Raw genomic sequence first — 23,927 nt, forward strand, 5'->3', positions numbered from 1 at the left:
TGGAATGACATCAGGGCTGTAAAAACGCTGCTAGGAAGCGCCAACCTTCTTATACAAATATCTAATTATGTTCGTTTCATTTGCGAGCTAATTTATTAAGTAGAACCAAACAAATATGTGATAAATGTTAATATGTTTGTAGATGCAACTTTAACTTGAGTTAAACACATTAAAAAAAAAATACCAAAAGCTTTCCCCATCCCTGAAGGTATTTTGAGGGAGTTGGCAGCACGACCGAAGCTACTTGTTTTGGTTAATTTGATTTTCCGTTCTTTTACTCGGCGTCCTTTAAGCGATTAAGTTATGTCTGGCGAAGCTCAACGACCAAATCCTGGCCTGGTCGTTGGCCCGCCTAACGATCAAGCCCAAGAATATAAAGTGGAGAAAATCCTCGGTAAGCGCTTTATTAATGGGCGTCCCCAGTACCTGGTGAAATGGGCTGATTTTCCGCACGAGGATAACACCTGGGAGCCGATGGAAAACGTCGGCAACTGCATGCAGCTGGTCTGCGACTTCGAGGCGGAGCTCTTCAGGCGAATGAGGAATGCCCCAGTTAAATCTAAGAGGGAGTTTAATCCCAGTCCTAGAAGCAGCGGCCCATTGACCACCGAAAATAGCCCCAAGGGCTCTAAGGAAACACAACAACGTTCCAAGCCGGTGCAGGCAAAGAAAAAAGGTAATAAATCGCAAGTGTATCGGAAAGAGAAGGAAAATATTAAGAAAATGGCGGGAACAATCCAAAGTGTTCAAAATAGGCCTAAAACGCTGATGCCTAGTACTACCCAAGCCCCAACTCCGAGGTCAACGGATGTTTTCAACGACAATCCATCAACCGAAACGAAAACCCTGAATAAGACTCCCAGGCATAGCCAAATCACTGCTCTGAATTTGAGCGAATCCAATGACGAGGAAACCGTGGGCGCCACATCTTTAAATTACCAACGAGCTCGTCTTCCCAAACAAAAAACTCCGACGCCGCCACAACCGCGCGAGCAGCTTATCGAATATCCCCAAGGGGAAGACGCACTGGTGCCCTCGAAATATGTGCCTCCTGTGCTGCATCATAAAGAATCCCAACCTTTGCAGAGTCCAAGCCAAAGTGATGACTCGGATGATTGTTCTTCCACCAGTTTGTCATCATCCAGTGACTTGTCGTCGACAGAATCATCGTCCAGCTCTGTGGCATCGATTAAGGTCGCCCAATCGGAACCTAAAACAACATCGCTGGACCAGATAAAGTTGTTGCCTAGTTCATCCGATGTTTCCAAAGCTGGTCCTGCGGCCTTTTCACTGCACGAACTAAAAAGAGAGGCTCGAAAATGGGCGGCCGAAAAGAGGGACTCCAAATTTTGCCCTCTGACCACAATGACTGAGAGCGCAAGCTCCAGCATGGGGTCAAATACTTTGCTACAATCCATGGCTTTGGATTTAACTGACAATGATCCCCTGGATTTCGAAATGGAGCGCGTAAGAAATGTTATTTTCAACCTAGAAAATCAAACCAAAGCTAGTGAAATATTTTAATTTCAATTTAAAAACCAAAACGTAAATGTTAAAGGGTTTCATTTGTATAAAACCCTGTTGTTCAGTTAAACTTAATTAAACCTACCTATTAGGCTGTAGTCATCAAGAAAAAGTTTCTATAGCAATGATTTGATTTTCTCGTCCATTAAAACAACTCCTCTAAGAAAAAATTGATTCAACTGGAACAGGTGCGCGGCTGTCCTATAAAGCAGCAGAGCAACTGGAACCTTCCCGAGCCGCTAATGATGCCGCCAGTGAAGCAAATCAAATCGAGCCAGCCAGTAAATCGCCGCATGAGCCAAGCTGGGGCCAAAAAGGAGGCGGCTAAGCATCGCGTTGGCCAGCAGCATTCGATAACGACTCACGCACCCAAGTTAGATGTCAAGAAGAAGGCGAAGACATTGCCAGGCGGCAAGCGTGGAAGAACTAGCCAAGATTGGAGAATGCCGGAACGCAAGGCACCCTTTGGATTGGATCGCGGACTGGAGCTGGATACAGTCCACCACAGCTACCAGGTGGGAGAGCATCTCTTCCTGTTTGTCTCGTGGAAGGGCTGCTTGGCTATCGATGCAGTTCCTCTGAAAGACCTTAAGGAAGCGTATCCATTGCAGATAATTAAGTACTTCCAGAGCTTGAAGATCGCTGTGCACAAGTAAAGATGTCTAGTACCTGGTGAGTTGTGGCAGTAGTTCATGTTGGCCCTGTGCCCGTAACCTTAAACGCAAGCATCCGCTCCCGAGCAGCTTCAGTTTCTTCTTCATAACTTTACAGTTCGACGCTCGCAATATTTGAGCCATGAGCCATGAAAACTTCACGTTGCCTTCGGGTCAAGATAAATGCCATCGAAAAACAAAACAGAAACGAAAACGAGGCATCATCCGGTCGGCGGATCCACTCGTTTGATTCGTTTCCCTGTACATTGCACCTGTATCTGCATTTTTCTCTTCTCTGCTTGGTAAACCATTGATAATGCCAATGTTACCCATATGACAAATTGCTTGCCCATATCGTGGTTGCACTTAGTACATAGTTCTTTGTAGATTCATGGCTGTACCTGTGCAGATTTATGAGTAGTTCCAAGGGAAAAATTTAAGATGTCTTCATAGCGTTAACGAGAGTCTATTATTGGCACACGTGTGTATCCCGATATCCCGAACATGCTTCTTGCCGTCTTCCCTTTTCGTAATTGTAGATTTCTCGCTCGCGATCCGCCAGCGAAAATTATGAGGCTCCAGACTCTGGGTTTTCGGTTTCCATTTGGCTTATCTGTCGCATCTGTTGACAGCTGCTTTGCTTTGAACTCGTCGGCTTGGCAACACATACCTCTGAACAGATTGGACCAACTCCCTCGCAAAAGTAGTGGGCGTTTAAGCGGCTCCGCGGTTCATTCAACCTGAGTAGAGTCGCAGAATGAAGTCACCAATTCGAATTGTGATTCTGTGCAGATGCAGTCTGTTGCTTTAATGGCGTATCTCTCATAGCTTTAACCTTCAATCGCACACAAGTACTTAGTTATAGTCGCTGAGGTGACACGCACAGCTGCTGGAGAGGCGACACACCTTTGTGGGGCACACGATAGCGCCACCAACTGGACTCGCCGGCTAATGGACTAATATGTCCATTTAATGCTGCCTTTCGCAAGTCAATGTCAATTGTAAGCTGTTTGAGGCTTGCTGAGTAGTATCAGTAGGATTTCACTGCAGATCATAACTTAGTTCCACGGATTAATGCATTGCTTCGCATGCATATAAAAATATAAAAGTTTTATGTCTAGGTAAATTCGCTGTTAGGTGTCCATAATTAGTTTTATTGTGGAATTAATGACTGACAGCGTATTCATTTCATTTAATTACTTTAAAATCTTAATTAGTAGGGTCAAGAGTAAGTGACAAAAAAAAACATAGTTAAAACTTTTGGGTGGAAATTGTTTTGTATATTGTTATATATACAGTATCATAGTTCCAACCAAAAAATCGAATTATGATTTTAATGCATATGCATGATGAAGTCCACCTTTGTGGGAAAGGCGTGTTTGCACTCTGCTGTTTGCTCCAACAGACTATTATTATTTTCTATTATTGCTGTGCAATTTACTCATTTTTACCTTCCTGATTTCTGGGTTGCCTTCGACTTTGGTGTTCATTGATTTATGTGTGTTTAAATTAGCTGTCCATGGCATTTGCCATAATTTCTGTAGCTGGAACATGTTTTTCCACCCATTGCGGTCGTGCAGAAGGGGTTTTAGGGAGTGGTTGATGGAAGGCGAAATGGGAAAAGGGTTATATTCCCCCAAACTATTTAATTTGGGTAAAAATTTCCGCTTCTTAATTGGTCTACCTTAAATATTCAAATTACCTATCAAATGTCAAATCATCGAAAGCTGTTTTACCTTCCACCGCTGAAGACAGCCGAAAAATGCTTAATTTCCTGATTGTGAAATTTCGTCTGTAACCATATTTTTTTATCAGGCAAAATTTGCATTTAATTTCTGCCGCCACAAGGCAGCAACAGCAACAACAATGAGGACCTCGTATGTGATAATTTTCTCGCTCGTTTGACCATTTTTGGCTTGAGATGTAATTACGCCCAATACAGCAACAAGTAACCGGTAACAACAGCAACGGGCAACCTCATTTATGACGCTTTGCATATGGTAAACAACAAATCAGAAAGACACAAAATGTGTTTTCTATGTCGGTGGTAGTTGGTTGCAGTTGTAGTGCATTTTGTTTAACGCTTCGTTTATTACCAAAAACAGCAACGAACGCATTTCTTGGCTGGATGTTGTTGCCTCTGCTGCTGCTGTTGTAGTTGTTTTGTGGTCGACTGCGGCCAGCAGCAACATTTCGGGTCGCGTAGGTTGAGATACAATAATTTAATATGCAGTCATATGCAGAGGAGCGTCTCCCTTCCCCTAATCCCCTATCTTTCCTACTGCAATTTCCTCCTGCCTCATCCGATGTCCAAGTAAACTGGCTTTTCTCACTCGATTTGCAAGAGAGTGGGTGTGTTTTCCACTATTTGGCTGGCTTATTTGTGATTTTGTTTGACAGTTTAATATGACCGCTTGTTTGTTGGCACGAGTCACAATTTGCTGCCGCTGTTTGGCATCTCTTGTGTGTGCTTTGTGCCGCTGGGTTAGGGGTTATTGGAACAGCAATTATACGTAGTTAAGGTGGCCCAATGCGGCTGCCATCGCCGTGCATTTGTTACAGCAACAACAGCTGCGGGAGATGTGGTTAGATTTCCCAATGTTGGTTAACCCGATGGGGCGCTAAATTAGGTTGGCTCCATTACAAGAGCTGATTGATTGTTGATGGCATATTTATCATCGGATAATCTCCGATGGAGGGATTTCAAAGGTGGGTCTTGTTAGAGTACTATGTAATTCTTATTGCTCTGGACAAGCTAACAATTACTTAAGCTATGTACCTTCAATTTTTGCATTATCAAAGTGTACATAACACTTTTATAAGCCCTTGTTTTCCCTGCTTTATCTTCAAGCACTTTTTCTGTAGCTTTTTACTCGCTTGACCTCGGAAAACTAGTTCAGTTTTCCCTTTTCTTTAACGCAAGTGCATCCCCGTCTTCAGCGACCTTGCTTTGTTTCTTAAGAGCTTTTATCTATTTCGCTTTTATGTTGACCACGCCCCAAGAATCAGAAACAGGTCGGCTCCTCTTGATGTTAATTTCACGCCCGTTAAAGTAATTAAATTACCTTTGTTTGTTTTTATGAGTGCTTTTATTTTTGTTTGTAGTGCAACATTAAAATTAGTTTTTGTAGCAATATAAAAATGTGTTTTTCATGTCGTTTTTTTGTTGTTTTGTTTCTTTTTAGGTTTGTACAGCGCTTTGACCAGAAAGCAAAATTCACACCACACAACAAAAGCAACTCCAAGTTCAAGGTCATTGTATCCAAACTGGGTGAACTCCAACTGACCCATTAAATTTAACTATTCTTTTTTACTTCATATTTAGTTTTAAGCCAGACAGAACACACACCAAGATGTGTTTATATTATGTTTTATGTTTTCTGTACATGTAGAAGAATGTACATATCAATGCTTTCAATGTTCCAAGTAACCTGATACTCAAACTTTTTGTCCAATAAATCTTGTTTTTGGATTGACATCTGATACTTTGTGCTGTCTTTGCCAGCGATTAGGGAACTTAAAGCTGAAGGTCGAACCACCTTTCCTCAACGATTCACCTTAGTTATTTAAATTCATATTATAAACAATATCTTGTTCTAACCACACCAAAGTGGGCTGCCACGGCATTGGTTGAGCCACTCGGCTTAAATGTCAATGGGTAGTAAGCCAAAATCGAACTTTAGGCAAGCTGGCTCTGTGGTCCCAAACTGAAGTTGTTGACATTTTTGCTTGACTTTTTGAATTATTTGCAGCATCGCCCCACAAACCTCTGCAATTACCTTGCGTTGGTATTTCTTTTGTTGGTCTTTCGGGGTGTGTTCTGAGCGAAGGAGAGACTCCATTGATAAAAATGAGTTTTATATGTTAATTTGGCAAGCTCCACTGCTGCATTCTTCCAATCGAGGTGGAATGTGCATTGTGGTTGGAAAGTGGGCGCCTTTTTAGAGGCTACAAATGTTGGTATTTCAAAGTTTTGAGTCACTATACCAACTCATAACGAATTGTATTTCAAAGTTCGATGGAAGATCGAAAATCATTTCCTGCACGTATGTACATCGTGTGTAAGCCAGTTTCCTCGTATAGTTTTTGCCCCTCATAAGCTTACTTTGATGGCTCCTATGCTCTTTCTCCTCAAAGTGTCTGTAACTCTGCACAATTTCTCATTAATCACCCACTTCCAAAGCCTCAGTTTGCTTAGTTTCGTTTTATAGGTTGCTTTTGGCATTTTCTTATGGGCTAGATACACCTACGATTTCCGCACTTGCTGAAAAATGCGTCTACCCATTTTTGCTTTTGTTTGTTGTATGCCATGAAGCAGGCAAAGCCAAATGTTTGAGCCGTGAGTCAGTGAGTCAAAGCAAACTAAGGCAAGACATCAAGCCCCTGTCGATGTGCCACGCCCCAACGAAGTGCATTGAACGCATTTACTTCTCGCTGCCTCGCTTCGCACTCGATTTTCCGTGCAGTTTTTCGCTTTTCTTTTAATTGGGGATTTCTGGCTTTGGCTTTTCCTCGACTCTGTTTTCCCTGCCTTGCATTCGCTTCGTTCCGTTTCACTTTCGCGCAACTAACTTGCTGCAACTATGCCAGTCGAGTCGGAGCTCTTGGTTTTTTAGTTTTGGTTTTGTTTATATGGCTTCCAAGTCGGTCTGGTCACCTGGCGTTGTCCGAGGTGGTGGTCACTTTGGTGGTAAAAGAAAAGGCACTCGAGCAGAACTGCCCGTTAAAAAATTTGACAATTTGGCAGCCGGTCTCTTAAATCACAAACAAAAGCTGAAATTTATGAATTTAATTTTGTTTTTGGCAAATAGAAAGCGTTGACACTAAACGGAAGTGTTCGCCAAAGGGGCGAAAGTCGCGGTAGATTGAGTGATTGGCGCAAGGCAATGCGAGAAAGAGTTCAAAATGTGTTATGCAACCGAATGGGGGAAATTCGAACAATACGATCAATAATCCAGCCAGCTGGCATTTGTGCACCCAGATCGGGTTTCCCACCGCAGCACCAATGCAACTGCAACATATCGCTCAATTAACCCAGTCTAATAACCAATCAAATGCCACTCTGACCCCGCATAATAGACCAGTGATTCATGCCGCCCAGTGACCCAAAAGTTGAATCAGACACCCGCGTACAAGATATACATACGTAGATACTGCACAGCCATGGCCACTTGAATGGGACAACCCGCTGGGCTGCTGGTTTGGCTGAAGTTTATATGTGGCATATGTTTGGCTAATGATTTCTGGCCCAGTGACACAACAAGCGCCAATATTTTGAGACCAAAGGCGGAGTCAAATAACAGGCCAGGTGTGCGCGTCCATTCTGGGTTGAACTTTGCGCCCGTCCCAGAAAAAGCGTAGCCAATGGAGTGTGGCTAAATGGGCCTAAATCCTTGACCCATTTGCACGTTCTCTTAGCCGACTGGCATTTCCGTTTTGTGTTGCAAAGTGCAAATTTAAACTCTGCTTTGGAGTTCGCTTCAATTTGCAGTCATTAAACCTTTTCGGCTCGCAAAATTATGTATCCCAAAATGGTAAAGAGAAAGAGAAATAATATTCGGTAGGCGATTTTCAAGGTGTATTATGCGGTTTTACCATTACGTTGCCTGCGATTGTTGTCATTTGTCTTCTTTGAAATGAGCGATCGAGCGGAAAGTCAATGGGGTTAAGCTGCCATTAACTCAGTTTGGGTAGGGAAATATTTGCTAAAGGCAGGAAATATCAACGATTGTAGATAATTAACTTTTGTTCACCTATAAGTTATACATTTTCATCTTTATTTAGGAAGCTGTTGCCTCTAAATGACCCTTTATTTTTAATTGGCCAAAATTGGAGGCCTATAATGGATCTCAATTCAAAATACCATGTAAACTCTGCCTGCATAGACATTTAAGCTTATGTGCCATTCACGGATGTTCCGCAAGGAAAACAAGTTTGCGTCTTAAGTCATTCGTTTCCTTTGTGGCCTTTTGTAACTGGAAATTATGGGCCAGCTACCGCGACAGCAACAGCAACAGCAACCAGTGTAGAGCGGCGAAACCTGTAATAAAAATATGCAGTTATCCTTGGGCTTACGGTTCATCAGGCCGCCCTATAAATATATATGTTTCTTCAGGGAATGAAGAGGAGTATCTCTGCCCGCGACTTCAGCTGAATGCTCAGAGGCAGCGGGCTTTTAAGCAGGAAATGATGCCCAAAAGCAGTAACAACATCAAAAGCTGGCAATTTGGCTGTAACAGCAAACAAATCGAACACTCAGAGAAATATTTTGCTGCACTTCGAGGTTACCATCGTTGCGTTGCACTGAGTTGCACCGAGAGAAATATATTTTACAGGACAACTTGTTTAATTTCATTTGGAATTTTAATTTTAATACACGTTTCCTTCCACGAGCTAAATATTTACATTTGATTTCATGTTTCTTGGTGCGCAGTGTTTCTTAGCTTAGTGGCAAAAGCAGAAGAAGCGGTCTCTTAACGAGCGGCATGCATAAAATATGCCCTTTTTGCTGCAGACATGGCTGATCGCCTGATTGCAGATCGTTCGCGGACTCTGCGTTTTTAATAAAAATGTCAAGCCATGAATGGTGCCTCTGTTACCAACGGGCAACAATGAATTGGCAATTTGCAGAGCTGCTCCTTCGCTAAGTAATCCCCACATTAAGGCATCAGTTATTGGACAGTGCGAGTATTTGGGATTCGGATTCGGATTTCCGCGCGTTGGCGTCGCCAGACTCTTCAAAAGCCATTCAACTCTTGATAACCCTTGATTGACGGTGGCTGGCAACCTGACGAACCCATCTCAAGTGTTATTTGCTTTAATAACACTCGAGAACTGCAGGGTTTTTTACTGTTGGTTCATTGAACTCATCCGATCGATGGAAGCCAATTCTTAGCCACTTATGTAGGCTCCAACCACTTGGGCACCCACTGGGCTTTGAGGGTGTACTGTATGTATGGCTTCTATGATATCTGGACACGCCCAATTTGAAGTGGCAGCCGGGACCAAATGAAGCCTACGGTTCCCGAAAACGGAATATGCAAATGCGGAGGCAGAACAAAAGCAAAGCGAAGCTCGGGAGAAGAAACCTTGTTGTTCACACAATAAATCACGACAACCAGAACAGCTATGTGGTACATATATACCTATTGTAATTACAACAACAATAGTCAGCTGGCCGACAAAACTAAGCCAAGATTGTTGACCATTTTGTCGTTGAAGCGTGCGGCAAAATGTTGTGTTGTCTGGCTTTTGTTGTGCCATTCTTTGTATTCGCCAAAGAAAAAAGACAAAACAGCAAAACAGAGCTGGGCAAAATTATGCGGAAAATTACAATGCATAGAAATTTGTGCCGTTTGAGAGACAGATCTAATCGTGAATTATGTATTTCTGGGTGTAGGCTAAGGTTACATAATCATTTTGTGTGTGTTTTTGGTAGCACTCGTTATGTCAGCAAGGAAATTACCCTCAAATTGATTTGAGGTGTGATGTAGGTTGCTGCTGTTAAGAATTTTCAATTTGAACTATGATTTAAGGTGTATTAACTCGAATTTATAATACCTTGATGCATTATTACTAGTTACATTTCATGTCAAGAGCACCGTTTTTTGCTCCATTTTCTCAAACCCCGGAAAGTGTACAATTAAAATGCAGCCAATCCCTTTTACCACAACTGAATTCTATCCGCCACTTGCATTTCAATGGCCACAACTCACTCAGTATTTCGATTGCGGGACATTGCGCCACTTGGCAGTAGTGCCACAAGTTGGAAGGCAAACAGACTCAGATGGGGCACCCCACAGATTCAGATAGGGAGCGAGGAAAAACAGTTCTATTACTTAATATGCAACACTAATGCGAACAATGGCAGCACGACATCGTGGCAAAGGAAAAACCAAAGCCCCAAACACCAGAAACCCACAAAAACCGAAGGCCCAGGCACACGATCCTCCGGTTGCTCCGTCACCAGACATTCAATCAACACTACTCGTACCACTTCGACATGGAGATCTTAGGGAAAAAAATAGTTGAGCACCACCAACTTAGAAAGGCAACCCGTTGATGGGGAAAAACTTAAGACGCAGAGTAGGCAGACCAAGGCGGTCAACAGTTTTTCACACCTCAGTTTTTGGTTCAAACACTTATGTACGTGCTATAGTTTTCAAAGCTCCATTGATATAGAACCACTTTTTTCGGCGGCATTTTATTTGGAGATTTTGCTACGTGCCGGGGGTTCAGTATTTGGGATCTGTTCTCTGTTTGCTTGGAATCTACGGGAGATTGGAGTTCGAGATTGAGTGCTGACAATGGCAAGGAATTTCGGCTTCGTTGCTGGAATGATAATTCGAGTGCCTAAATGTGTTCGCCATTCTGGAAGTGGAGCACACTAATGCCGGCGATTTGTCTTTGGGTCGGTCTTTTAGAATTCCTGAAACCCAAATGGAGATACAAGTTAGATTAGAGGCTTCTGAAATGAGCGGATAAAAGAGTGATATGTGGTTAATTTAACATTTTTGGGTTAAGACGAAACCAGTACACTCAAGAAATCTGATCACTTTATTTCTAATGAACACAGAAAAATGGCATTGTATTTGTTATTTTACGTTTTATAACGTAACCTTTTTTTAGACTTCCCCATCTGATTATTTTTACCTATGCAATTATTTTCATCAGGGTTAGGTTACAGTTCTAGTTTGTTTTCGCTTTTCCGTTTGATTTGTTCTCTTATTAAATAAGATTTATGGCTGAGACGGCGAGCCAAGTCAAGTCTTGACTTGGACCAAGCCCAGTTCAAAATCGAGCCGAGGAAGTCGAACCACTTTGGCACCCAGCACAATCTGTTTTTTTCTCGATTCCAGTGTGCGGGTATTTGCAATCGCAAAAAAACTCGTTTGCATTTGCGCTCGTAATTTAGTTTTAATATTTGCAATATAATTTTTTTGCTGTTGCGGCGGCTATCTGGGGCTTTTATTAGAGCACGCTTCGCAAATTACATAAAGCCAAAAGAGCAGCTCGAAAGAGAGCCACAAAAATAAATGTTGACTGCAGAAACAACATGGATAAAATGAACGTAAACAAAGTGCAGTCGCACCTCGAAAAAAAAATGTACAAAAATGTACAAAAACGGCTGGCACGAGCAAGGCTGACTAAGCCAAAATTCAATTCGGTGGGAAAACCAGCGAGAGGCAGACGAAAAATCAACATTCGAGTGTGAAGCACAAATCAAACATCAAATAATTGATAGAATATCGAAGACGGGTCGAAGTGAAGACAGCCAGGCAAATGCAAAGCAGCGGCGGCCTTTCACCCAGAAATTTGGACTCACACTCCAACTTTGAACCCAGCACGAGCTCCAAGAAACCTTAAAAAAAAAATACAATCGCCAACCAAAAATAGAAAACAAGCCAGCGAAGGGCCAACTCTGGATCGGAGCTGGATTTGAAGTCTTTGCCTTTGGCCAAGTCGTGTTTCTCTGTGAAGGCGGCAAGGGGTGGCGGTGGGGGTGCCACCCGCACAGGCTTAGAGCTGGAATTGAACCAGTTTTCTGTTTTGGCCACTTCGCCAATTCGGGAGTGGTATGGCCAATGCGAAAACCGGCTAAAGAATTTTCCAGCTAAGAAGTTTTTCATGTTCGGTTGCCATTTTCATTGAACCACGAACTCGAACATTCATTTCCATTGTCCTTTTAGGCGAAAATCATAAAAACTGAGTTGGGCTTCGGGTTGCCATGGCTTAGGTAACAAATGGTTTTTGGAAGTTCTGCGATAATGTTTTTGCTAGTGGCGTAAAACCCAATTAGTTGCCGCGCATTGCAAATATAAAGTAACGCGCATAAGTCAGCAGATAAAGTTAATAAAAATAACCAAACATTTTTATCGACGTGATAAAGAGGGAAAATAAGTTTTGTCTTAACGCTTTCCTCGAATCAAAATTTGTTGAACCTTTTCCCATTAGTTTCCAATTTTCCAAATTTAATTCAAATATATTTGAGCTCGCAGACGTCCATTACAAAAATTTACAAAACGACCTACCCTTTGGGCTTTGGAAAAAAAAAATAAGAAAATGTAAATTGAGGATGATTATTTAATTAAAAAAAATCATGAGCCCAAAATCAAGCGTGGCCAATGTAAAATTGACTCCGATCGATGGTCGATGGAAATTTCACTTTCGTTTTGGGGCTCGGCCCTTCGGGCTTTCGTTCACCAAATTCATTCATTTCACCGCCCAAAAAACTGACCTCAGCGAGCATTACGTAAAGTGAGTCTTTCTTATTTTGCTTTTATTTTTGGCCAGCCACGCCCAGTAGTTGCTGCTGTGTTTACTTTTTGTCTGGCGGCATATCGAAGGTTTTAGCCTAAATGGTTTACAAATTTATGCGGTTTCCACCAAAAATGCTTTCAATTTCAGGTATTTTGATGACGAGCTCAAAGACCACGGTTCCCAGGCGGAGGGGGTGGGAAAGTAGCACCGACTTTTAATTTATATAACCCAAATGTGATCCGAGATGTGGACAAGATGGGCCACAGGCACCTGCTAACACTTTGAAGAGCTCTAGAGTCTGCGTGATAGTTACAGTCACCCAGTTTAGTGTAAGACTTTTGCATTCACCAGCAAAAAGCAGACAACCTGTTCGCCCATTGACCAAAATTTGCGTATAATTGCTCTACAAGTTGCACGGCTAATGCAAATAGCCAAACAAGCTAGCTGGGAAAAATAGGGAAAAATAAAGCAAACTATGAAATGTATTCCAAACGAGTTTAAATGGCCCGTTCGTTGGTTTTCTCGTTTTCATAATTGATTTATGTAGCTTTTGTGAGAGCCCCATTTCCGACTTCGTATAAACAATATCCGCTTGCCGCTTGGCCAACGAAAAGCGAAAATTCCAATCAATCATTTATGCACACAACCCCCAGCCAAGGACATTGGCATTAGAATGCCACTGTCCCTCGACTCGGAATGAAACTTGGCCAACACCCGCACAAAGAACCGCACCGAGCCAGCCACATTCTAATCCCGGCCAGAACCTGTTTATGGCCGGCAATTATTTCTGCCTTAATTGTATTTAATTTGCCCGTACTTCGGTGGGGGTGTGCAGTGAGTTGTTCTTTTCTTACATGCCGACACTTCACTTCAACTTTGAGGGTGTGGAGCTGTCTTCTGATTTCTTTCCTTGCCCCAACTGGCTTCTGTCGACAGAGCCGCATTCCCGTGGTGACAAGTCTGGGACTTGCTTCCTCCGCTCTCGCGGCATTAAATAGCGTTTAATTAAAGGGTTCTGTCATGTTACACGCTTTGATTAACGACACTAACGTTGCGATCGGAATGTTCCGATCTGATTTTTCAAATTGAATTTCCCAATTAAAATGTATATAAAATGGTTTCAAATGCGTAATACATGTTTCTTTTATTAAATCTACTTGCCATTAAGCAACTTCCGTCTTGCCCATTATCTGTTGTCATTCCAACGATATAGATCACTTTAGCTCCTTCGTGAGCAATGAACAGTTTTTATTTACTCGCTCGGTTTTGTTTGTTAGCCACTTATCGAAACACAAACATCGCAGACTACCTCAGCAAATATTTCGCTATTTCCCCAACAATGGGTAGATGTGAATATGGTTTATTTGCTGACAAACTATATACTCGAAGTTTTGCATTCTGCCATTTGCTACTTGCCACTTGCTGGCTGACGCTCGCTGCTGGCTTGCCACACATTTGGCCAGCCCAGTGGGTGCCCCCCGCCCAGTGCTCCAATCTCTAATGTTTGGCCAACAATAAAAGGCAGCCAGCTGGAGAGCTGTTGGCCGAGTTGCCTTGCAACAGTTTCTTTGTTTTGGTTTTTGCAGTTGTTTTGCTTTCGGTTGCGCTGCTCACTGCTCGCATTCGGCTTACTTTGTGTAACAAGTTTGCATATGTAATTAACCGACTGCCAGTGGAGTATTAGTAAATAAAATTAAAAACTAAATCGGAATGTGCACGAGTTGGGCAAACGCCTCGCATGATGTAAGCCCAAGCGGGCAACCAGTAAACTTGCAAATTCTTACAGTTCTCAAGGCGTTAAACAAAAGACTTAGGCGACAAACTAGCCATTTCAATGATCTCAAGAAAGTGATGAAAAGACTTCTCGACTCTGAGTGGGTGCAGCTGAACAGGTAAACCCATTAGTGCTAATAATCTGCCGGCTGACTCACTTTCATCGCACAAACCTGACCTTGGGCCTATGGGCATTATTTTCTAATTAGCGAATCGCCGCCGTAAGAACATTGTCCACTTCTTGAAAGACTTCTCAAGTTTATTTGTTTTTGATATTATCGCCGGCGGAGTCGGAAGCTTATTGTTCTCGTTTCCAGACTCCATTTTCAATTTTGCTGTTTTTATGATTATTTCGTTGTTATCTTTCGAGTTGGTTCTGATCAGTTCGCCGAAGTCCATTAAAAGTGAGTAAATTAAATGAAATTTTGTCAAACACAAAGAAGCACAATAGAAGTAATCATATCGGGTTTACTGAACTGGGCGCAGGTGTATGATGTCAGATCTAGGAAATGAGTTCTGCACGGCCAAGCATCCAAGTATTTATGGGTTAGTTAGGCCTAGGTAAATATAGTCATAACTATCTGGCAAATGGGAGTGTCTTTATTCGTGGCTCTGATTGTCTCTAATGTGGGGTAAGTTTAAAATGTGGGAACTCATTGAGCAATTAAGTGAATTGTTTGAGAATTCTTATCTCACTACAGGCAGTGCCTATAAGAGTATATTTTTGGGAGTGTAACTTTCAAAATGTTGGGCTTCATTCAAAACTGCAGGCAAAAGCGACGACCTTCAATAAATAAAAAACGAAGAAGCCGCTTTAACAATAAAAGCAACAATAGCGAATGCATCGCAGAGAGCGACCAGCCGAGAAACTTGATTAAAGTTAAGAAAAACGTAAAGTTCAACTTGTTTCTGCTGTCATTTGTTGCCGTTTCTGGCTGTTGCCTCGCTTTTGTTGCACTTCTGCTGAAGTATTTGCGCCATGGCTTGACATTTCGCACAAAAAGGAAAAAAACGAGGCGATCGAAAATACAAAAAAGCAGCAAATGAAGAAGAGGCTGCAAGATTTCATGCTTTTATTTTCGCAATTCGTTGCACCAGCCCAGCCCAGTGCGATATAATGAATCTAAAAATGCCCGGGCTATTGTCACTAGCGTAATTAGCCGACTGCTCTCAAGCCCCCAATAGCTTTATCTATAATATATCAACTGATGTGCGAGCTCTGAGATCGGCGGAACCACCAGCTATAATGCCGTGCAAATTTCAAATTCCAAATTCCTTGCTGCAAAACCGCAAATGTCAAGACGCGGAGTGCAATATGCCACAGTGGTCGTGGGCAAGTTAAATATTTAATTAGAATTTTATTAAGTCAATGATTAAATTGAAGCCACACCTTGAGACCAATATAACCCAGAAAAAAGTTAAAATGTGTCGCATGCCCTAAATGAAAATATTAAACAAGTAAAGTTCTAAATGCATTCGGTTTACCTAACTGATTAAAAGACTAATAGACGTTAAATGAAACATATTTATGGTCACTTAAAATTAAAACCTCCATGGACGTAAAACTCAGTTAGTTACAAATGTGCTAATGCGCTTAAAAAAGTTAGAATGTTTTAGATTTGCGCCCTAAGCAGCCATTAGTGCTTATAAATAAACACTTATTGGCAGTCTCAGCAGAACACACTGTGCTGGGTGAATAGCACTTGACGTGACCAGTCTGGGCACCGAATACCGACTACCGATCACCGATGGCCGGCTGAAAATGGTATTGCATTGAACCGCTTGGCCCACAGAACGCCCCTCGGTAGTTTGCGGCCCCATTGTTTCGACCATTTTCCTTTTTCTTTTTTTTCCGTTCGGTTGCGCCAAATGCCAAATGGAGACGACAGTTAGAGAGCCACCTTGGCTAAGCTAGAACCAGTGGACAGGCGGCTAAGTTAAAACGGACTTGCAAGCCATTGTAGTAGCTTCCTTTGGTTCAGCTTTCAAAGGGACTGTCACAAGGAGACCTTTGAACAAAGGCCAGTACAATCAGTTGGAAGAAAACACTCCTGTTATTAAGCAAAGATTTCAGTAAAGCATCAGCGCAACAAATAGCAAAGTCAATTGGGAATTGTGGCCAGATCGAGAAGCTGCCAAATCACAAAAATCAGAATAAAATGCCTCAAAAGAGCTATTAGAATAACCCTCCTCCTTGGCTAAGTTAGATCCAGTTGACATGGCGGCTAAGTTTTGTAGTAGCATTATCTGCTTTAACTATCAAAAAAACCTATCACATCGAGACCTTTGAACAAGGGCCAGTTAACAAATTTCCAATAAAGCTTCGTGGCAACAAGTAGTAAGATGGATTTGGAGGACAACGGGGACGGCTTACCAGGCAGGCGGCAGGCACACAGGAAAAGGGATAACATGTCCGAGAACACCAAGACGAGTCTTCTGAAGAAGGCCACCAAGGCGGGGCCACAGCTGCCTAAGAATTTGAAAGTCAAATGCATGATAAAAGATAGAGTTAAAATGGCGCAGAAGAGGAAATTCAAGGAGCTGGCACTTAAGAAATACACAAAGGATAAATCGCTGCAGAATCGCTGCAGCGATAAACTGAAGCTCAAGCGTAAAGTCATGTTGGTGGAACCCTCTTTGAAGTCCATACGTCCCAAGATGCTTGCTCGGCGCCCCACTCCGTTGCCTTACCCTCGAAAAAGAAAGGGAAATCGGTCAAAGACCTTGCCAAAATTTGTTCCCTTGTTTCAGAAAAAAAACGATATCGGCAATCAAAAATCCTCCGAAGAGTGATAATTTTACAATTTTTGCTTTTGTTGCATTAACTTATAATTGAATGACACATTCACATTCAAATTTTCTTGCCCATTTAGACTGAAATCATAGATTATCATAGAGTCTGCTCACATATTGAATCCTCAAAACTCAATTACAATAAATTCCAATTGCGATCGATAGGCTTATTTATGCGACATGAGCCCGAAGGTTGCCGGCGTCTCGTAAAATTCTGTCCAGAAATAGGCAAATGTGTCACGACGTCGAATCGGCGTATTTGAATTTATTTCGATGGTTTTTCGATTTTGGGTCAAGTGCACACAGAATGCTAATGAGGTGTTCCTCCAAGAAACGCCACTCCAAAAATAGTTGCAAAAGAAGAAAAAAGAAGTGTATTCAGCCAGGTCGAACTGCAATGCCCACTTAGATATATGGAACACTAGTGCAGCGTCAACGGCAATGGAGGATGAACGATTTGATCTACCTTCTGCGGATTAGAGCGAGCTACGCTGGGAATAGTAACCACTCTTGCCACAGTGCAGAAGGAAAAATGTTTGGGACTCGCGCTGGATTCGAACTCGGGACCCACTAGAATTAGTTCAAGAACATCAGGAGAACTTAGACCGCAGCACCATTGACCGTTTCCAAGCAGAACGAGCTAACATTCAACCCAACCACCGCAGCAAGCAGTGGTCCAATCAGAACGACAAGCAGTGCACATACGCGTAAAGTAAATGTAGAATTCTCATCATTCAAAGGAGGTATATTTAATTATTGATTTTTAAAATCTCTATTATGCACAAAGAGATTTGTTCACTCGTAAATCAAAACCTTCAACCTTTTCCCAATTAATTTTTAAGAATTTGTACATGTACCCAATGACAACAACGGAAGTGGGCGTGTTTTGAACGAACTTCAACACTCAATGGGCTGCTGCAGCTGCCTTGGCACACAAATTTTCGGGCATATGTCTTCTGACAGATCTTTTGGGCCATTAATCAAACCCTAAACTAATCTCCAGTCAGTCATTTCGACAACTCGCGCCAAATGTGCGAGACATGCGACGCCTCGTCGCGTTCTTAGATGCGATAATAAACGGCAATTACTTGCAGTTAAAAAACGTTTCAGGTAAAAACAAGGTGTGAAGCCCAAAAGAGCCAGATAAATTCGACTCGAATCGATGTAGGCGTTGTCCCCACTCCAAAATTCCCAGCTCTCGAGGCTCTTGCATAAATACGTCTGATAAAATTTTCAATGAATCGCTGCTGCGGCTGCAATTCCGTTTGAAATACTGCGGCCATATGATATTTTAATTTTCAATTAGCGACTCGAAAATCCGTCGACACAGGGGGAAAAAAAATTAACTTCGCGTGGTTGTGCTGCATTTTCTTGTTTCTTATTTTTAAGGCAATACGTAGTGGGTCAAAAAGTCAGGATTGTGAGCATGCAACATCAGCTTCGAGTTGGGCGACTGTTCCCCACTTTATCATCCTACTGCACACGAAATATTTCGCCAAAAACGCAATTATTTCAAAAATATTCACTGGCAGCTTTGCTACAGTTTCGTTTTCCAATCATTCAAAATCTCAAGTAAAAAGCTGAATTGAGCAATATTAAGCCGCCAAAGATGTGGCAAAGTAAACATGAAAAATGGGACAAACAGGTCTTAAAATTTAACAATTTAATGACGTATTATTAGCTTAACAACATGAATATCTATAAAATATAATACGCTGTTATTATACGATATTTATGGGGAAATCGCAGTGAACTTTTTAGGCTTCCAGATTAAGTTTTGCGATTATTTGTTGTAAAACCGAAGAAATCCCCTAAACTAAGCAAATTCACTTGATTCACATTCACTTTTGCTTGACAAATGCGGAGAAAATACTTTCAAACAATCACAGTGTGCCAAAGGTACAAAACTGAAAAATATAACTTAGTTTTACATTAATACATCATTTTCCACTAATATTATTGTATTCTTTTTTAAGTATAATGCAGCAGAAATGTTTCGGGCAGAGCATCGCTATATTAAAAAGGTTTTGCTGATGAATAGTAGTTTTTAACAGCATAATAAATACGCAATTTGTACACCACTGTGCTGGCTGTGACAAATCCATGACCCAAAATATTTTGCGCCAGCCGGAGGCTGCATTTATTTATTTATTTATTACACTTTTCGCTCAATTAAGAGCAATGATTTTCGGGTTTCGGGGCTGTGCGTTTCATGGCCATGCGGCGCTAGAGGCGCTGGAGTGAACAAATTAATTGATTGTTGACACATTTACGCATTCGACTAACAGCTCTGCGACCTTCAGATACTTCCAGCTACTACTTCCCATCGCAAAATCGATTTGTGCCATCATCCGGATCCTTTCCGCGTGCCCAGCCGCCCTCGCTGAGTGGATTCCGGGCCAGTTCCGGCGGATTCTCGCCTTCGCCGGGCTCCTACCAGGAACAGCTCCTGTTCATCGCCAACGAAAATGCCAAGCAATCGCCGGCGGCGGCCAGTTCGCCATTCGGAGCTCCATTTGGAGGCAGTTCCCAGTTTGCGGTAAGTCTTTCGGCTGCACCAAAAATTCAAATTCAAATTCAATTATTTCCCCATTACATTTCCTTATTCGGCGAGGGGGCGTTCAAGCAGCTCCGCTCTGGGCAATTAGTGGGTTTTTCTTCGGTTTCTTCGGTTTTTTCGATTTTCGGGTTGTTTTTTTAGCCTCTAGGCACGCCAGTCAATCAACGCCGAAAACGAAATCAAATCGAATGCAAAATGCAGAAGGATTTCCACATACCACATATGAAATTTGATTTAGTTGGCTGGCCAAAATGGCAGGCCGCAATTTCCATTGGTGGCCTGGAAAGGTGGCGTGCCACAAAAGGCAGGATACTGAAATCAATGTCTTGGGATCGTTGTGGATCATGGAGCTGCATAGACATACTGTTTCGCATATCGAGAGGATTCAGTAATACAGCCATTCTCTTTTATCTGCGAACAATCCAATTTCTCTACGGGCTTTTACATGCTTAACGTACGTAGTTTTACGGCACGCGACTGTCAAAAGCGCTTAGATACTTTTAAAATATCCGTAGGCCGCACGCTAGCACGTAAAAAGATATGAAAAGTGCAATCAAATGATGGCTATAAAATATATGCGTGAACGAAATGGCGGGAACTGCCGACTGACCATTTGGATATCCACACTTTCACTTGACCAAAGTCAAACAAAGCGAATCGGCTTCTGCATATCAACGAATATATGCGTGAGTAATTGCTGAGCATTCGAAGCCACGCGAAGAGTTGGGCTGTTTCCTAATTGAAAAAGTGTAAACTCACATTGTCCATGATGCGATGAGCACGCACTTTGGCTGCAGCGTGCATCTTGCAGCTTTGGCCCTAATTGAAATGGCTTTGGTGCCCGCAAGGGGAGGAGGTGGTGCCCCCAGCGGGGGTCTTCGCTTGGGATTGCTGCACCATCAAACCCCCAGTTGCAGTGCACCGATTCCGACTTCTCTATACCCTTCGCTGAGGTACCCCACAATAGTCTAGTTATGAGCTGGCCAGCAACTCAATTAACCAGGTAACCCTTTAGAACGCATTCTCCAGCTGCTGAGTGAAGACAGCTCCAGGCTGCAGGCCAAGGAGCGGAGCTATTGAACGGAGCTACTCTCTGCAGTTCCATCTCCACCTCCATCTCCACCTATCAGCTTATCACGAAGCGTAATGGAAATTGTGAGTTGGCTGAATGGCGGCTGATTGGCCAAGTCGAGTGTGTTGGTCCAAGGGGAAAGTGCGTCGTAATGACGAGTGTTGGCGGTGCAATAACCTTCTTCCCCGGCTAAACTGCTTTCCAGCGACGTGAGCGAGGCTTTCATAGTTTCATTATGCTATCCATATTGACAAATGCCTTAGAAACGTTTGTTTTTAATTTCCCCACCGACCGACAATCGCTTTCTTCGCCGCCACACAACTAATACACAACTGTTGACAATGGGCAGTGAAACTTTGACATGAGAGCATATCAGCGCATGTAAGCCCACTCCAAACTGGAGGAAATATGTTGCCATCAGCAAGTACAAACACTTACATGGGTAAAACCTGCTGCTGTGCAATCTAAAAGCAGGAAAAGCTTGCTAAAGGCGGAACATCATTCTTAAATCAAGGTTATCTTTGCGGCAATATCAGTTAATATAGCGGAATGATACAATATTTTTCCGAAAATATAAAATACTTTTAGACAAGACAAACTCGACAAAGCTTTCCCTACTGTGAAAAGCGAGAAGTGGAGCCGCCCATTCAGTGACTGCTAATCAGAGTAAGTCCGTGGACCCAAGACCGCATTTCCAGCGGGAGAGAAAATCTGGGGCCCTCTAGATTGAAAATGTTGGGCGATGTTTCGGTGGGGGAAACGTGGATCTTCTGATGCGTAAACCGATCCGCCAAGAAGCGGAAAAATAAATGCATTGAAATGCGCCTTTTAGCAACAAAACTCGCGTTTTGTATGCAATTTGCTTAACAGAGCAAAACTTTTGAAGCCAATGCAGTCGAATAAGGCCGACTACACTTTCAAAAAGCCAACCCACCAGCCAAAGCCGAAACAATACCAATCATAATGGATAACAACAAGTACTTGGATTGGAGGCGAAACTGGCGGCAATTTGGATTTCGGATTTTGGATTTTGGCCTGCGACTGGATAATTAGTGAGTCGCTGGATATCGCCTCCAACGACCTTGATACACTTCAATCAAACATTTTCAATCGATTTCCATTGTTTGCTGCAGCTTTCGATGTTGATTTCTTTGGCAATCCGTCTAGAGCTCCATGGCATTGTCTGCAGCACGTCGAAGGTGCTTGAGAAGGGTCTGCCCGATCTTTCTGAGCACTCGAGTACCCCGAGCCACCTGAAGTTGCCCTGATTACGGACTTTGTCATCCGAAGACCCTGCTTATGATAGTTCTCTCACTTTAGCCGACTTTGGGCTATCAATTTAAGCCTCGATCAATGTTGGCTCTTGTCAGCTTAGGAAATGGTTATGTAAGGGAGTATACAATGTACTTTTCTTCTTTATTGAATATCTATATTTGGCAACGGAATGATTCAAGATGGGTTGCATATATTGGTGACTAAACCAGTTGGTAAATTCCGACCTTTAACCACGGAAAAGATTCTGATTCACCATGTATTTCAGGTCTTTTTCGATGCTGGTGTTTTCCCAGATTAAAACTGAAAATTCCCCTTTTCTTTTCGTCATTTATTCACTAATCTTAATGTCTTCTATTAAGCAGACTATGACTAAATAGACAAGTCAGTTAACAAACGTTTGGACATTTAAAAAACATAGCTATATGTTACAGACTTTCTTAATTACACGTTTAATAAATCCAGAAGCAAAGATTGTTCAAAGAAAAGATTAATAATGATGGGTAAATGAGCAGTTCAATAACCCAATGCTGAAAATCCTTCAAAAGAACGATGATGGCTATTCCCATGTACACTTAATTATAGGCCCATTCTGCTTCCAGCTTTAATCCATTATTTATCAGACCATTTATATCATTTGACAAAAAGAGCAGCAAAACAAAAAGTAAAACTAATTAACCCGCTTTGCCATCACACCATTAAAAAACCACCTCTCTGTTCCACAGAAACCGAATCGCCAGACGGACTATTACGATATCTCGCCACGCCCCTTTGGAGTGCCCTCGGGGGCGGGACCAGCGGCAGCGGCAGGGGGAGCGGCCACTGGTGCCACGTCCGCTTCGGTGACCAATGGCTTCACACGCTCCAAGGCGATACGGAATGGATCGGGGAACAGCCTCGGTGGTGGATTCCAGCCGCAGACGCAGCGCATCAATGTGCCGCACCAGCAGACGCAGTTCCTGGCCCACTTCAGCGAGTCTGGGGTAAGCAAATAGAGCACTTAGAAAAAAAGTTAGGTACAACTTTGTAAATATGTGCTTGAATGAAAGTGCAGCCTGCGTACTCAAAGATCTTTTGTTGTTTTACGCTGAAGCTCATGCCCACATTAATTAGCTTGGCAAAACTATAATATAAATAAGATTATATATTTTTGGCCACTTTTGGCGACTCTGTGCAACAACAACCTGGTTTTTGAATGTGTATGCCGAGATGTGGAGTGCAGATCGAAAGAAAGTAAGAGCGACAGAAACCCAATCTCAATTGGCATAACAAGAAGCACTCGAGTTTGGGCAAAACAATTTCGCTTCGGCGTTGCATAACAAGTTAACAAAACAATTGGCTCTGCTCTGATTTTGGCCAATATCTGTTTTTTGTTTTGTTTCGATTTTGGGGAGTCGGGAGTCGGGAGTCTTACGTGACTTCCAAACAGCAAATGCTTTGCGGCGTTTATTTCTCTTTTTTGCCAACTCAAGTAGCCAATCTTCAGAACCAGTTCCCAGCCACGCGAGCTCTAGTTTTTGCTGTTTAATTTTAAAACAAAATAAAACAAAAACCAAAAACCAAAAAACAACGATAATAAACATTACCCACACGAACCGCAGAAAAAGGCCAATCGAATTGTGGCAAAAATATTTTACCTTTCACCCTATTGCACTTCATGCTCCACATTTTTGATTGTTATTTGCTTAACGTTTTGGCCAACCAGCGAACTTCGTTCATAAATCATGTTCGCATTGCCACCAGCCCATCTTTCCCAGTCTCTGTTTACTTGAAGCTCTTCGAGGAGCAAGTGTTTATGCACACAAAACCTGTGTATTTTCAAGTAGTTAATATTTACATGCATATATGTATCTACTTTGCTTCGAAACCATAATTGAAATGTCAGAGCGGAAGCGTTTCTCGCTCTGATTTCCCTTTCCGTTTTCTCGTTTTGCCCACATAAATTTCTCAAGTTAATTGCAGCCATTTGTTAGCCCATTCGGGCGAAAGTGCTGCCTTGATCGATGCCAGCTTAAATATC

At 42.4% G+C, this 23,927-nt stretch overlaps 3 protein-coding genes across 5 annotated transcripts in view; all 3 read left to right on the forward strand.

Annotated features, from left to right (window-relative positions):
• LOC6546754 (mucin-5AC) overlaps nt 1-23,927 on the forward strand; it is a 34,917-nt gene that overhangs the window by 5,550 nt on the left and 5,440 nt on the right. For all 3 annotated transcript variants that reach the window (XM_001974509.3, XM_026980154.1, XM_026980153.1), the window contains exons 3-4: nt 19,307-19,542; nt 22,633-22,890. In XM_001974509.3, coding sequence (XP_001974545.2) covers nt 19,307-19,542; nt 22,633-22,890 — 494 coding nt within the window. The remainder of the gene's footprint in view (nt 1-19,306; nt 19,543-22,632; nt 22,891-23,927) is intronic.
• Nucleotides 167-5,516, forward strand: LOC26527034 (chromo domain-containing protein cec-1). Its single transcript, XM_015157416.2, has 3 exons — nt 167-1,467; nt 1,713-2,196; nt 5,363-5,516. Exons 1-2 carry the CDS (start codon nt 304-306, stop codon nt 2,178-2,180), a joined length of 1,632 nt encoding a protein of 543 aa, XP_015012902.1. The 5' UTR covers nt 167-303; the 3' UTR covers nt 2,181-2,196; nt 5,363-5,516.
• On the forward strand, nt 16,481-17,020 carry LOC113564256. The gene has a single exon (XM_026980155.1). The coding sequence runs from the start codon at nt 16,554-16,556 to the stop codon at nt 17,001-17,003; it is 450 nt and encodes a 149-aa protein (XP_026835956.1). The 5' UTR covers nt 16,481-16,553; the 3' UTR covers nt 17,004-17,020.

This window comes from Drosophila erecta, unplaced genomic scaffold (genome assembly GCF_003286155.1).
Source record: "Drosophila erecta strain 14021-0224.00,06,07 unplaced genomic scaffold, DereRS2 tig00000092-arrow-pilon, whole genome shotgun sequence".
Taxonomy (NCBI): Eukaryota; Metazoa; Arthropoda; class Insecta; order Diptera; family Drosophilidae; genus Drosophila; species Drosophila erecta.

What these genes read in the sequence shown, in the direction of transcription:
- LOC26527034 (XM_015157416.2), top strand. Translation starts at nt 304, where the DNA reads ATGTCTGGCGAAGCTCAACGACCAAATCCTGGCCTGGTCGTTGGCCCG. An exon ending in TGGATTTCGAAATGGAGCGC is followed by an intron (nt 1,468 to 1,712) that starts GTAAGAAATGTT and finishes CAACTGGAACAG; the next exon opens with GTGCGCGGCTGTCCTATAAA.
- LOC113564256 (XM_026980155.1), top strand. Translation starts at nt 16,554, where the DNA reads ATGGATTTGGAGGACAACGGGGACGGCTTACCAGGCAGGCGGCAGGCA.